General features: G+C 40.8%; 1 protein-coding gene across 1 annotated transcript in view; it reads left to right on the forward strand.

Annotated features, from left to right (window-relative positions):
- LOC133001705 (EGF-like repeat and discoidin I-like domain-containing protein 3) overlaps positions 1–13,595 on the forward strand; it is a 107,437-nt gene that overhangs the window by 15,038 nt on the left and 78,804 nt on the right. The window contains exon 2 of the mRNA XM_061071357.1: positions 12,423–12,452. Coding sequence (XP_060927340.1) covers positions 12,423–12,452 — 30 coding nt within the window. The remainder of the gene's footprint in view (positions 1–12,422; positions 12,453–13,595) is intronic.

The following is a 13,595-nucleotide window of genomic DNA, read 5'->3' on the forward strand; positions in this document are numbered from 1 at the left end:
GGAGTCCTCTGTCCCCGGTTCCTGCTAAATCCTGTGAACCCTCCAGGCTCTGGGTTGAGTGCATTATCGCTGCCCCTGGCCCAAGATGAGGAGCGGTATCGATCTTATCCTCAGACAAAAGCCCTCTGCGCACCTCTGCAGGGCTTAGAGTTGGCTGAGGCAGGATGCACAGTAATGAGAGCAATAGAGGGCAGAATGGGGGACCAGCTTGTTACTAACAAGGACAGAGACCTTTACACATAAAGAAAAGAAACAAGTATGCCTGGCATTTTCTTTTTTTTATTTAACCCCTCCCTTTCAGCCACTGCTCCTTTTTTTCCATTGCTTTCTGAGTACAGTTCAGGTCTTAACCACACAGTGCACTCTAGCCTTGACGGCCTTATCTGGAATTTAGGAGTCCTGTGGGAATATATCTCAACAGAGACTGTCTGAAAAGTAAATTTAGTTGACTTGCAGCGTGAAGTCAGAGGAGCAGTGGAGGTGGGCTTAAGCGATAAAAATCCTTTCCTGGCGAATGTGGTTTGAGCTCACCCAGACCTAAGAGGGTAGGATACCTCTGTCTGGGAAGAAAGATCCCCACTCCTTTGAGTGCACTGGGCTGGAGGCTATTGTGGCAATAGAAGTTGTTTTTATGACAAGGACTCAAAAGAGAGGACTCTGTGTGTGTGTGTGTGCAAACCTTTGAGGTGAAGATTGCGTCGGGTGAAGCCTCCAACCTCACAGTGACCAACGCTCAACCCCAACCCATCGATTATGGGTGCTGGTTCTGGGCCACGGCAGCTGTAGGTTTTTGGTCAAGCTTGCTCGGAGCTTACATCATAGTTTTTGGCCGTGAGAGTAACGTGGATGAGACAAAAGAAGCTTTATTTTCCACATACCCCCACATTTCCATTTTTTTGCTAAGCTAACTGCCTCCTAACTCATCGTCATGCCTGACTAAAAACCAACAACATCTCTTTTGAAGAGCTATTCTTACTCAGTGGGGTAGATGGAATTGGTTGATTTACCGAGCTGATATCACAGCCTCTTTCGTTTTGGACTCTGGTCACTGGTCTCTCAACGATCAGCCCTGTTGAAAGGGTTTGCAATTATTCATTGGCTTAAATTTGCATGTCAAAGTTGACCAAAATGAATCTCTCCACAGAAGCTTGGATAAAATTATTTTTTTCTTCCATGAGGAAAATGACTTCTTGCAGCAAATTCCAGAGCAATTAAATGACTTCAGTTTGAAACTTCCGTGGATAAACACTGCACTGACCTTGTAATGAAATGAGAAAATCCCTGCTTGGACGTCTCTAAACACTGATATTCAGCCTCAGCTCCACTACTTCTTATTCTTCTTCGATGGTTGCGGTTGCTGCATCAGCTCCACCCGCCTTCGAATCTATTTAGCTCATTGAGAGGGGGAATATTGAAGGACTGCCCTCAGCAATTGACTGACTACATAGCAGCACCTGAGGTTTCTTTCATCTTCAAATGTCCCCACAAAAGACCTTGATCTCTTCTCCCTGGACCAGGTCCTGCACAAAGCTGTCTCAGACTAGGCGGGCATCGTGCTCTCCGTTATCTCGACCCACTTCATCTGTCTTGCATGCTTTTCAAATCTCTCCTCCGTCTCTCCCTCTCTGGCGTCTTTAAATCCCAGTCCACATTCCTTTCTGCTCATTTTCATTCTTCTGTCTGCCCCTACCTTGATGCAGCTGTTTCTGCACAGTTGACTCTGTGTGTCTGGCTCACCAGGACCACTGTCTATCTTCCCACTCCTCCATGGATGTTCAGCCCCCTCTAAACAGCGTTTCTCTCTCCTCTCGCTTTCACCCCCCCAAGGCCAAAGCGAGCTTATTCCCTCTAGCTATTACATCCAATTAGGAGGAGTGAGAGTTCCGCCCCTCCTCCTGTTTTTGCACTAACAATGTGGAATACAGTGGAATGAGTCAGGGTTTTCTCTTCTCTTCTTTGATGTCAACAAATTACACTTCATACACGCACTTGGCAAGGAAACAAAGATCTAGTTTACTCTTTCAAGTTTGGATTCTGTGTCATTTGGTGAACAGCAAGACACACAATGGAAGAAGTTATCACTTGAAGTGGATGGATGCCTTCTTTTCATTTCAGCTTTTCTCTCTTAAAAACCTGCATTTTTAATTTGACAGCATAAAGAATACGCGTTTGCTCGGCCTTTGTGATGTATATTTTTTACCCATCACAGCTTAACCCTCTATGTAAAGTAGATTTACCAGCTTTACCATGAAGATATCTGATCTTCAGATTTTTTTTCCCCTTTCCAACGAACATGTGCATGAACCCAGTGAACAATCTTTTTTCAGAGGCCCTTCAGTTGAATATAAAGCAGGGCTGCATAGTGGTTGACCTTTAAACGTCTCTTTCCTTTGCAAAATCCATGGTCCATGAAAAACCTTTACATATTATTTTCTTTCCATGGAACGATGCACTCAGGAAATAAAGTGGCAAAAAGCCATGGGACCCATATCATGACTGTTGTTACAGTTAGTATTGATGAAAGATTTTAATTTTTTTTCCACAGAATACTGAGTATGATACAGAACCAATTCCTGTAAAACAGGAAGCAGCAGAGTTTGGGGGACATAAGTCATATAAGTCGATATTGATATATATCACGATATAAAACAAATCACTCTTTCTGTAACTTCTGCATCAGATGGTAAAAACGATTTGTGGTATTACCTGTCTCTGTGGAAACATGCTTTAAATGCAATTTGCAGTGCTCGCTACTCTATTTCTGGTTACTCTATTCCAGCCACGTGATTGGTTCGGCCCGGCCCTATTCTCATTATCATTGGCTGTTCGTGCTGTCTGTCAAATCATGGATGGAGTGAGTTCTATCTACCATGTCTTATATTTCTATCGATGAAACGTTATTTTGCAATAATTTGCCCTAATCATATACAAGGGCTAAAGTGTTCCAGTTTTACGTTTGACTCGGTAGTGAAAAATAAAAATCCTCACTATGTCAGTTGAACATTTATATTGCTTGTTTTTTCTAAGACAGTAGTAGTTAACCTTTTGAGTTCCCTTTCAGATAATTGAAGTAATCTGTGGTTTATGAACCGAAAGAGGCGGAAAAATAACCATAACATTTCTGTGCTCGTGCTACATAATGGGGTCAATCTGCTGTGAGCACTCTGGAGCTTATTTGCTTTTATTTGCTGGTCAGGCAATCGGGTAGAATTTGACTTGCATACATGAGGGTGAAGGTAATGATGAGCATTTTCATTCTGCTGTGAAGTGTTCCATTCACACCTCCTCAATTTGCCTTCTCCTTCACTGTTGCATTTAACTGGGTAGCATTAATCATTTGAACCCAAAGATACGTTATAGTTCCAGTTATAGATTTGGTGGTCTGTCATCTGTACGTTAGAACATCTCATTCTTTTGAACACCATATCTCCGTCATTTTGTGTGTTTTGTGGTATGATAGCTTTTGGATTTGTTGCAGTAATGATCTTTTTACCATTTCTGTGGTTCTCCTTTCTTTCTTTGTTCAGACACATGAAACACAATACATCCAATGCAGCGAGTTGTAGCACATCCTGTGTATAGTCAGACTCGCCCAGATCCCCCTGCCGATTGGAGTGCCAGGTTTAGGATATTTATATACCATTGCGTTTAAACTACAGAGGTGTCTACAAGGTGATTATTCTGCTTAGTAAAACACGATGCAAAAAAAGGGACACAGAAAAATGCTTTAGGAAAGTAGGAAAGAGCATCCTCCTGCTGGAAAGGAACACATGCACACACTCCGCCATGCAAATCAGCCTCTCTGCCAAGGCATCTGGTCGCTGCTCATTAAACAAAGCAACAATTGTCTTTCAGTTTGGAATTATTTCTGGAAGAATGGTAATTATTATTCTCTAAATGAATAGTTCTGTTATCAGACTGGATGGAATGCAACATGTTTGAGTTTTCTACCCATTGTTGGAGGAATTAATCAAATCTCTCAATGTGTGCACGACATCAGTAACCAGCATCAGAGATCACATTTAATTCTTCAGGTTAACTTCTGTTGGGTATTTACAATCAATAATGGCGATAGCACTATTGAGAACATATGTTATTTGCTGACACTTGGCTTTGTACACTGACACTTAGGAGCAGACTTTAAAAACATATTGATTGTGTGTCGAAAACACACACACACACACCCACATACACACACGTCTCGAATATGTCTGCAGTCTGTATTGACCACATTACAAAAACACTTTGGTGTAGACAGTCTGAACCAATGGGTTTTTTCTTTATGTTATGCTTGGAATAGCAATACGATGCTCTGGTGAATGTTCCCCCAACAAACGATCGCCCAGTCTGCGATGTTATGGATTTTACACAGTTTTATGGTTTCCCTCATTTGAATCCAGCACACATGAGAAAAGAAGATTGTTTCAGCCCAGCTCAATCAGTTGTGTTGTGTGAGAAATCACAAAGGTTATGATTTTTGAATATTGAATATCCCCCTTTTACGTTTGTATTTAAGGGGGATTACTACATGCCAAGCAATAAAACCAAAAAGAGATTGCATTTATGTTGTCATATCAGTCGGTATACATATATATTGTTGGATTACAATAGGCAAATACATTTTGCGGAAAAGATAAACTAATTTGTCATGCTTGTTTTATTTACCACATGCTTAAGGACAAATAGTTTAAGCTGCTCTTTACTGCACACAATAATCTAGAAATATATGATAGTATTCAACATTTCCTCAAGTATAACTCACATTATTAGGCAAACTCTCCTACACTCTGCAGCCATTATTAATATTTAATAAACTCATATCTGGATTTTGAGCCACAGCGTGCACCATTGTTTTATAGACCAGCACATATATTCCCATATTCCCATTATAAACTTGTTTTGGCAGTGTTTTCACTGCTACTTTAGGAAATACAGACATAGAGCAAAATATATTATATTATGATATATGCTTTAGTGTTGTTTGCAGTAGCTCTCAGCAGAATTGCAGTGAGATGTTTCTTTACGTATCATACAGCCCTGCTCGCTTCCCCGCACTGACAAAAAAGTAAAATGAGGATTGATGGTATTAACTCACAGAGAGACAGTGTTCACCACTGCACTTGATAAAAAGTGGTGTGCTACTGCACTTCCTTGTCATTAGTTGGAAGAGCATCAACAATGCCTCCCTAATTATTGTTGGTATTGTGTTTGTGAGTCATTTCACAGTTAGCCACCCACTCCACAGCGAGATGATTTAATGTTAATAAGCGCTGCTGTGATGGAGCACACACTTTTAAGGGTGATATTATGTGGGAGATAGATGGGTAGTGAGCCTCTGTTGGAGAGTGAGCGTGTGTGTGTTTGTGCGTGTGAGTGTGTGGGTTGCGGGTAGAAGAAAATGTGATATATTTTGAGCTAATGCAGCACATGTAAACAGATTGCCATACAAACAATACAATATTCATACAATTTGTGTCCCTGACCGACTTTTCTGACCATGAAATAAATTGGCAAATCAGTTTTTCAGTGTAAATTCTGGTTTCCTGGATTGTATCACTTATATTAATGACAGATCTAACCTAAAATTACCATTTCAACAAGTCTGTTCCAGTTCATATCATTCTTATTCTGCAGCTGCCCCGCCTGTCAACAGTGGTAGTTAATGCCTCTCATTTATGGCTGAAAACACATGGAACATTTTAAGCGTGTGACTTGAATGACAGTAATTAAGGGCTGTCCTGTGTTTAATTAAACTGCTTCTCTGGTTGTGTATTACTTCAAACTGCTTCACCATGATAAAAACAGCTCATAACTCTCTAAGCCAAGTGCTGGAGAGAACATGAAAACTTAGGAAGAAAAAAAGTTTCACTGCTTGAGATTCATAACCAGAGACACTTGACAGACATAAACCGGATTTGTCAGCCCCGGCGAGTGGTGTCTGGGCTGCCAGCATTAGCAGTGACAGCCAACTGTCACTCTTAATGCTACAATGCTAAATGGGAATACGATCCATTACCCGGATTGTTTTTTTGATTTTATCATGGCGCTGACTGGCCGTGAAGGTAAGAGTGATAAGCTTTACAAAGCCATGATATCAGAGGAAGCTTTATTTTATTGGTATCCAGCTCCTAATGGTGGATTTTCTGTTATTAAATCCAAACTAATCACAAATAATCAATACAAAGAAGTTCACTGCAGCTTACTTTCATTTGCCGGTCACAATATAAGGTCAGTAATTAAAATGGTCATTATAGTAATCAATAGATATATCTACTACATAATTTTTGAAGTTACAGTATAACCTGTTATCAGGAGAGTGTATTTTATATATCCATATGAATGTATCATGGACAATCAATTATAATGTATCAGGTAAAAGATCATTTTTAAAAGATAAAAGAGAATTAAAACAAAGTTTCCCCAAAAAACTTTATACAATCAACAGCCATGTCAATGCCATCAAAGGACACAACACAGAACAGTATGAACAGACTGCACGACTGTGTAATAGGCTGTCATCATAATTAACATTGTTGACCCCAGATACAGACAAGATACAGCAAAACAGTACTTTAATTTTATCTCATATAAAAGCCTTTCAGGGGAATAGGGTTAATGCTGGTGTTAAGGAATCAATACAGAAAAAGAACATGAAGTATTTCATGCAACTTCTAATGTTAAACCACATTTACACAGACATTATGAAATAACTGTATTCCTCAGAGTTCAAACCACATTTTCCATTGCTGCTTCCAGTTATAGTGGTATTTCAGGCAGGTCACGAGTAAAAACTATGTTCTTTTCCAAATCTTCTGGTATCTCAGTTTGAGAGAAAAGTAGAAAATAGGCATTTTGTCTTCTACATTTACTGTCAGAAAAGAAATAATTGTACATTTACGTTATTTGCTAGGACACACAGCTGTCAAGAGTTTAAGCGGCGCTGAGTTTTCACTTGTTAAAATTAATGATTGCCACAGTAAAGAGAGAAACTGAAAAAAAACACACCAGGGGCTTTATTGTGAAAGTCTTACAGAAGATAGAGAACACACTGCATCTTATGTAAGCTGCAAGTGATGAACTAACTGGGTGACTGACAGTACAGCACTGATACATCTCTTTTCTGTTTAGACTTTCCTCACTCTCCCTCTTCCTCTCTCTCACTTTCTCCGATTCCATTTCAAGGTGTTTGTCAGCTTGTGAAAGTGCGATCACGTGGTTTATCAGATGGAACCCCCCCCCCACACACACACACACACACAAACACACAGTTCAGACAAATCTTCCACATCTAACATAACATCAGCTCTATAAATCTCCAAATCATGGATGATGGACGAACAGAACCTACTCGCTCGGTCTAACAAGGCCACATTGTGTGTTTGTGTGTCAGGCTCACGTCAAGGGCACGACTTCTACTTTGCTAAAATGACTGAAATTGCAGTTCAACTCTGTACTAAATTGCAAATGATTGGCAGAGGAAATCAGTCCTTGATCACTAAGTGGAGCTGTTTCTGTAGAGGCAGATTCCACTGCTAACCCTGCACTCCTCAGTGCAACATCTTGAATAACCAATCCCTCATTATAGGCTGCATGGTAAAAATAACTACTGCAGTGTTTAGCCCTGCTGGATATGATATTGTGGCTGGATTTTGAGGCTAACCTCAGGTATTGATGACTTGTTTCCCCAGTGTCCCTCCTGCTCTTCCCACTGAGCCAGTCACCGATGATATAAAGTGAAGCCTCATGATTACTATGTTTGTTGCACTGGGAAAATCCATTGCAGGTCTTTGTCACCATGTGTCTCAGGAACATCTCTTTCTTGTTAATATCTGTTCTCAGCGTTCCCTACTGTGAAAAGTCAATTAACACCTTGTCACCAACTTGTTATAGCAGAGGTATGACAACTTCACCTTGACTATGCTGACCTATACCTACCTTGGTATACATTTCACACCCTCTCATCCACACAAAAACTGCATTTAATTCACTAAAATGGGAATCTTTTACAAACGCCTTGACGTGAACATTTTAAAAACGCTTGGCGTCTGTGAATCTTTGTGTTTGAGAATCAATGACGTCACAAGCAAGCACCAGAAACAACAGTAGTGGCTATACAGTATACTGGATTCTCTACGTTAATAGGTAGCACAGCTAGGTCTAATTACAAAGTTGCAGCTGAATCTTACTGAACTATTTTACCGTCAATCACTGGCATCCTTGCTCAATAGTATTTGGACCACAGCGTTCTTTTCTCGTATTCAGCTGACCATTGATCTGGACTCTATCACCACCTATTGACGCGTGGTGCTTGTTTGAGCGGTTGCGTTTGCGATACTTTGTCAAATCAAGGCTTGGCATATGGACATTTTTGTTGGGAGATTATCCCTTATAGTGTCGACAAAACAACAATCAATCAACAAACCTTTCATACCTCAATATGCAGTATGTTATAATATATGCATATATATTCTCCTCCCTGTGGATGCTCATGTGTGCACACGTGTGTGTGTGAGTGTACTCTAGGTGTGTGTTTTGCACTTGTCTTACCTGCACACTGGCTCCTCTATCTCTGCCGAACACCTTGAGGTCATATCAGTCCTGTGCTGGACAGGTTGGCTGGTTCCCATTTAGATTATGGATGGTTATTACTGTCAACTGGCTGTCAGTCAGATTAAACCAATATGTCCCAGGATGGAGGCTTATCATGCAACGGAGAGGACCTTCTTCTTTGAAGGAGGAGGGGCCATTTGAATAAGTAATCTCCGCAACCTTCCAAGTTTTACACATTAATAGCGCCGTATTTATATTTAGCCGCTTGTAGAGTGTTTGTTGTACAAATTGGAGGAATACATGATGTAATGCTTGTGTGTGTGTAAAGAACTTTACATAACATCACGTATCATTAAGATTCAATATATATACCTGTCTACTTTAATAACATTAGGACCATAACTATAAAATATTGCTGTTGCACACTTACCACCTTGACTTACTGTCTGATAAACCGTAGAAAATATGCACAGGTTTTAGTTTTAACCTGACTGCTTAATGCCAGTGTTTATGTGATCCCATTTTTATTCCTCTGAGACCCGTTCTGAAAAAGGCCACATGAGTATTAAATCACAACTGTTTCAAGATTCATTATAGATCAGTTTATAGTCCGACTGCTGGAGAAAACACACTGGTTTAGCTTTGATGACGACTTTTATGGCGAGAGAAATGTTCAGATCTGTTAGATTTGCGGGATTTTATGGACGGCTCGTTTTACTGCTCAAAGCAGAAAATTAGGCCACACATGTTGTAAATTATGCGGGCATTTTCTTTCATTGCTGACTGTATGTATGCCAGTAGAGTAGTCTCTTTTTATCTGGTTTCATAACAGAATGTATTTAGCCCAGTTAAATATCAGTCGGTGACCAAGATAAAGGAGCCGTCAGTTATTCTGTTCCTAGTTTATTAGTATACATCTGTTTGTTCTCTCGGCATCAACGTTCCATATTATCTTCTTATGTCTTTGTCTTGCTGGAGTATTTGTAGCAGTGACTCCAGCAGCAAAGTGAGACGGTAAAGAACAAAACCAGTCTGTGAAGCAATTTATTGATCCACTGAATTATCATTATTCTGCATCTTTTCTACAAAACAGCTTTTCAAAAATACAGTAAATATCATGTCTGGAAATTAAAGAAAAAACTGCAAAATGAAAACCAAGCACCTTTAGAAAAGCCACTTTAAAAAAATACTCTACTAGTTGCAATCAAACTTCATACTCTACGATAAGAAAAAGTCACATTTCCGTGGTAAAACCATGTGACTGTTCTAAAACTATGCATGGCTGCTATTTGGTTAAAATCTGGACTAGGTCAGGCAACTGGAACTATTTGAATGTGGTGAGAAAACCCGCATGTTTAAGAGAAACCAGTGTTGCCTGTCAGCACCAGATGGGCCATGAACTGTGCTAATGTGTCAAAGTCACACACCTCGTTAGCCCGACCGTCCATCCCCACTTTCCCTCCAGCAGCTTTTATTCTAACGATGTCACATAATCTCGGTTTTTGCTTCTTTGAGATTATAGTAAGTACTCTCAAGACTGCAGAGGGTAATTTGTCAGGAAATCATAAGCATCAGTGATATAATTTAAAGTATTATTGATTAGTATAAAACAATAAATAATCATAATTGATATTAGAGTCGGGCGATATGGCCTTAAACAAATATCGCGATATGTTTGGGCTATATCGCGATACACGATATATATCGCGATATTTTGACGTCTCTTCTAAATCACTGTGCAAATATTACATTCATAAAAGTCCACAGGGCGTGGCCACTCACGCTCATCATTTGTAAATGCTTCTTTCTGACTGGTTGAGTTGTAATCAGCTATGTTTGTGAGAAATAAAGCGCATGATGCTACTGCCATGGCAGGTTTTAACGCATCTAGCAGTTGAGACATTGGAGAATTTTCTCAGACCAGTGTTTTGTACGTCCAACACTCAGTATTTCATGCACTTGTATGATTCACCATTTCAACACTTGAATAAGCAAAAACTAAACAAACTTCCTTTCATCCTCTACCTTCTCAGCATGTGTATTTATGTGTGGGTGTGAATCGTTGTCAGCATTCGGAGGCGAATGTTTACTTTTTTTTCCTTTCCCTCTTTTATCTTTTGTGAGTGTGTAATTGTGTGTATACACTGCAGCCAGCATGTGTCTGTGGGATTCCATGTGTGTGTCTTGACCCCTTATGGTTAGAGAGGAGCGAGAGAGATAGAAAAGTGGCAGAAAGAAAGAAAACCCAAACTAAGTGAAGCGTGGAATGTGCTTGGTTTTGGGATTACATTGGCCCGTGTGCATGAGGAAACACAAAGCAGAGCCTCTGCTGCCAAACAGATTAGAGGTTGGGGAAGTGCACGGCTTCAGCTCCTTACGACTTCACCTAAAGCTTCCTCTCACATTTAAAGCTGAGTTTGACTCTTTCATATTATTTTTTTTGTCTGTTTATCACAAAAGTGTTCCGGTACAAAAAATAACCCTCAGTTTCCAGCTAAGGAGAAAATATGTGAGGCGAAGTGGAGTTCAAATTGTTGCAAGGGGGTCTTAAGTTTGACTTGCTGTATTTTGTAGGAGATAAACTCAACTATAGTCCAACCCCCTACCTGTAGAAAAAGGGTACTGCATAAATACATTGGTGATAAAAAAGTTTTGAACCCCTCAGAGAGCATTTTGTGGAGTTATTTTATTTCCTCGTTTAAAGCACCACAGGGAACTCAGACCATTGATGTTTGGGTTGTGAAGGGGAGAGAAATGTACACGCTGCGTGTTTCCTGTGCAAAGATTGGAAACGAGACCCGATTGGTTGTCTGCGATGGATTCGGTTGCATTTGCCGCTGCATGAAATGTTGGCATCCATAACTGTCTCCCTGTCTGCTTCATGATCTATGTATCATTAACTCTCTCCATATGCTAATACATAATCAGTATTCAATGTCCTAGATGAAAACATGTACATGGCGTTCAATCATACTTAAATTAAGTGAACATGCTCAGTGGTAGTTTGCATCATTAGGCTGCTGAGAAATTGCACACATGTTAAATATGAGGCAGCAAATCCCAATATGTCCAGGCTTTGTTTGTCCATCCATCTGTCCATATGTTCGTCCATCCGTCAATCCACCAATCATTCCATCCGTCTGTCCATCCATCCATCCATCCCTCCCCATTCCAATGGATCTGGTTCATGCCCCGATTTCCTCCTAACAGTAATGCCAATTTTTTATCCCGTGCATCTAATGTCCTTAGCCACTCTAACTGGGTCCAACTTTCGGGCCCATATTTTTTCCAGCAATACCACATGCGATGATGGAGATAGAGGGTTGTGGTAATGACGGTGGACAGGCCAAATCTCAGTCACGGAGCTCAACTGGGGCTCGAAAGCCAAGGATGCAGAATGCGAGAGCGTGTATGCCACAGGGGCCGGTTCAGAATGATGAACACGCATTAGTCAGAGGCCACCGACCAGGATGTGGCGTACTGGCAGCGAATGAATGGGAGATGGGCTCCGACACAGGGGCTGGTTTTGTTACTTTATGGCGGGAGCGTTGCTATTTCTGTCGGTAGGATATTGCACCCCACAGGTAGCAGGTGCTGCACGCTCACACCCATTACTGCACACATGGTGGTGCACAGTGCAGTGACTAAGGTCGTCGAATCTGCAGTGTTGCATGCAGCTGGAGAACTGAACATACACTGACCCATTGTTGAGATAAAGCTAATGTGTTTTTTCTCTCTCTCCTCTCCTCTCCTCCTCCCCTCCTCCTCTTCCTCTTCCTCCTCCTCCTCCTCCTCGTCCTCCTCCTCGTCCTCCTCCTCCTCCTCCTCCTCCTTCTCCTCCTCCTCCTCCCACCTGATCTGTGTCTCAACAGCAGCAGATGGTGAGGAACCAACTTCAGCAGGTGGGACATTTTTTATACTTGGTAACGTGATTCCCCTTCATTTGAGTTTGTCTGTGTGGGTGCGTGTATGAGAGAGAGAGAGAGAGAGAGAGAGAGAGAGAGAGAGAGAGAGAGAGAGAGAGAGAGAGAGAGAGAGAGAGAGAGAGAGAGAGAGAGAGAGAGAGAGAGAGAGAGAGAGAGAGAGAGAGAGAGAGAGAGAGAGAGAGAGAGAGAGAGAGAGAGAGAGAGAGAGAGAGAGAGAGAGAGAGAGAGAGAAGTCTCTTCTCGGTTTCTACATCCCCGTCCTTTCTTCATCACTACTGACTCTTAATTCCTGCATCGACTCACAGTGCCTGGTCAGCAGCACTCATGATTACATCATTTGATAGTTCATTTCATAAGGCAGCCCTTCTTTAACCCCCTCTAATAGTGCGGCTCCAGAGAAATGTTTTCCTCTGGTGCAGACTTTTCAGATTGTTTTCTGAAACTTCACAGTCAGCCGATTGAAGTGATTGCTTTCGCTTGATTGCTTTTACGTCGTGACATTTCCTGCATACCTTAGTATTTAGCATTATTTCTAGAGCTGCTTTTGAAAATGACTCCCAGTGTGTGCCAGCGCTGCCTAGAAATCTGTTATCTTAAGAGTATAATTAATCTACAGCCATTTATGCGTCTCAGAACGTCTCCCTCTTTCATCCAGAGCACAATGCACCATATCCTTAAATGTATATCCGTGTGAATGTAAAAAGAGTGCATTGAGTGTGTTTTGTTCCACTCTTATATGGATGGAAGTAAAGAACTGTGAATTATCCTACAGAAACTCCTTTTCAAAATGATTTTGTATGAGATGATATTAACATTCAGGATTCATACTCCCCATTATTGAAAAAAAACTAATGTAACGCGAGTTTTATTACAAAAGCAAGACCACAGAGGACAACAGTAAACAAGAACCTGATTTATCTTCATCACTGCTGTAATTAAAATGTCACTTCACATCTTTGGGGAGTACTGCAGCTGAATACAAACTATCTACTTCCTAGTGATTCCTCAGCTTCTAATTGTCTTTGTCTTTGCGTCTTCCATTAATATTTATCTCTGCTGGAATGTTTCAGATCAAATGGGTTAAAACAAGAATGATTTATGGAGATAAGATGTAATGCC

Source organism: Limanda limanda, chromosome 5, assembly GCF_963576545.1.
Source record: "Limanda limanda chromosome 5, fLimLim1.1, whole genome shotgun sequence".
Taxonomy (NCBI): Eukaryota; Metazoa; Chordata; class Actinopteri; order Pleuronectiformes; family Pleuronectidae; genus Limanda; species Limanda limanda.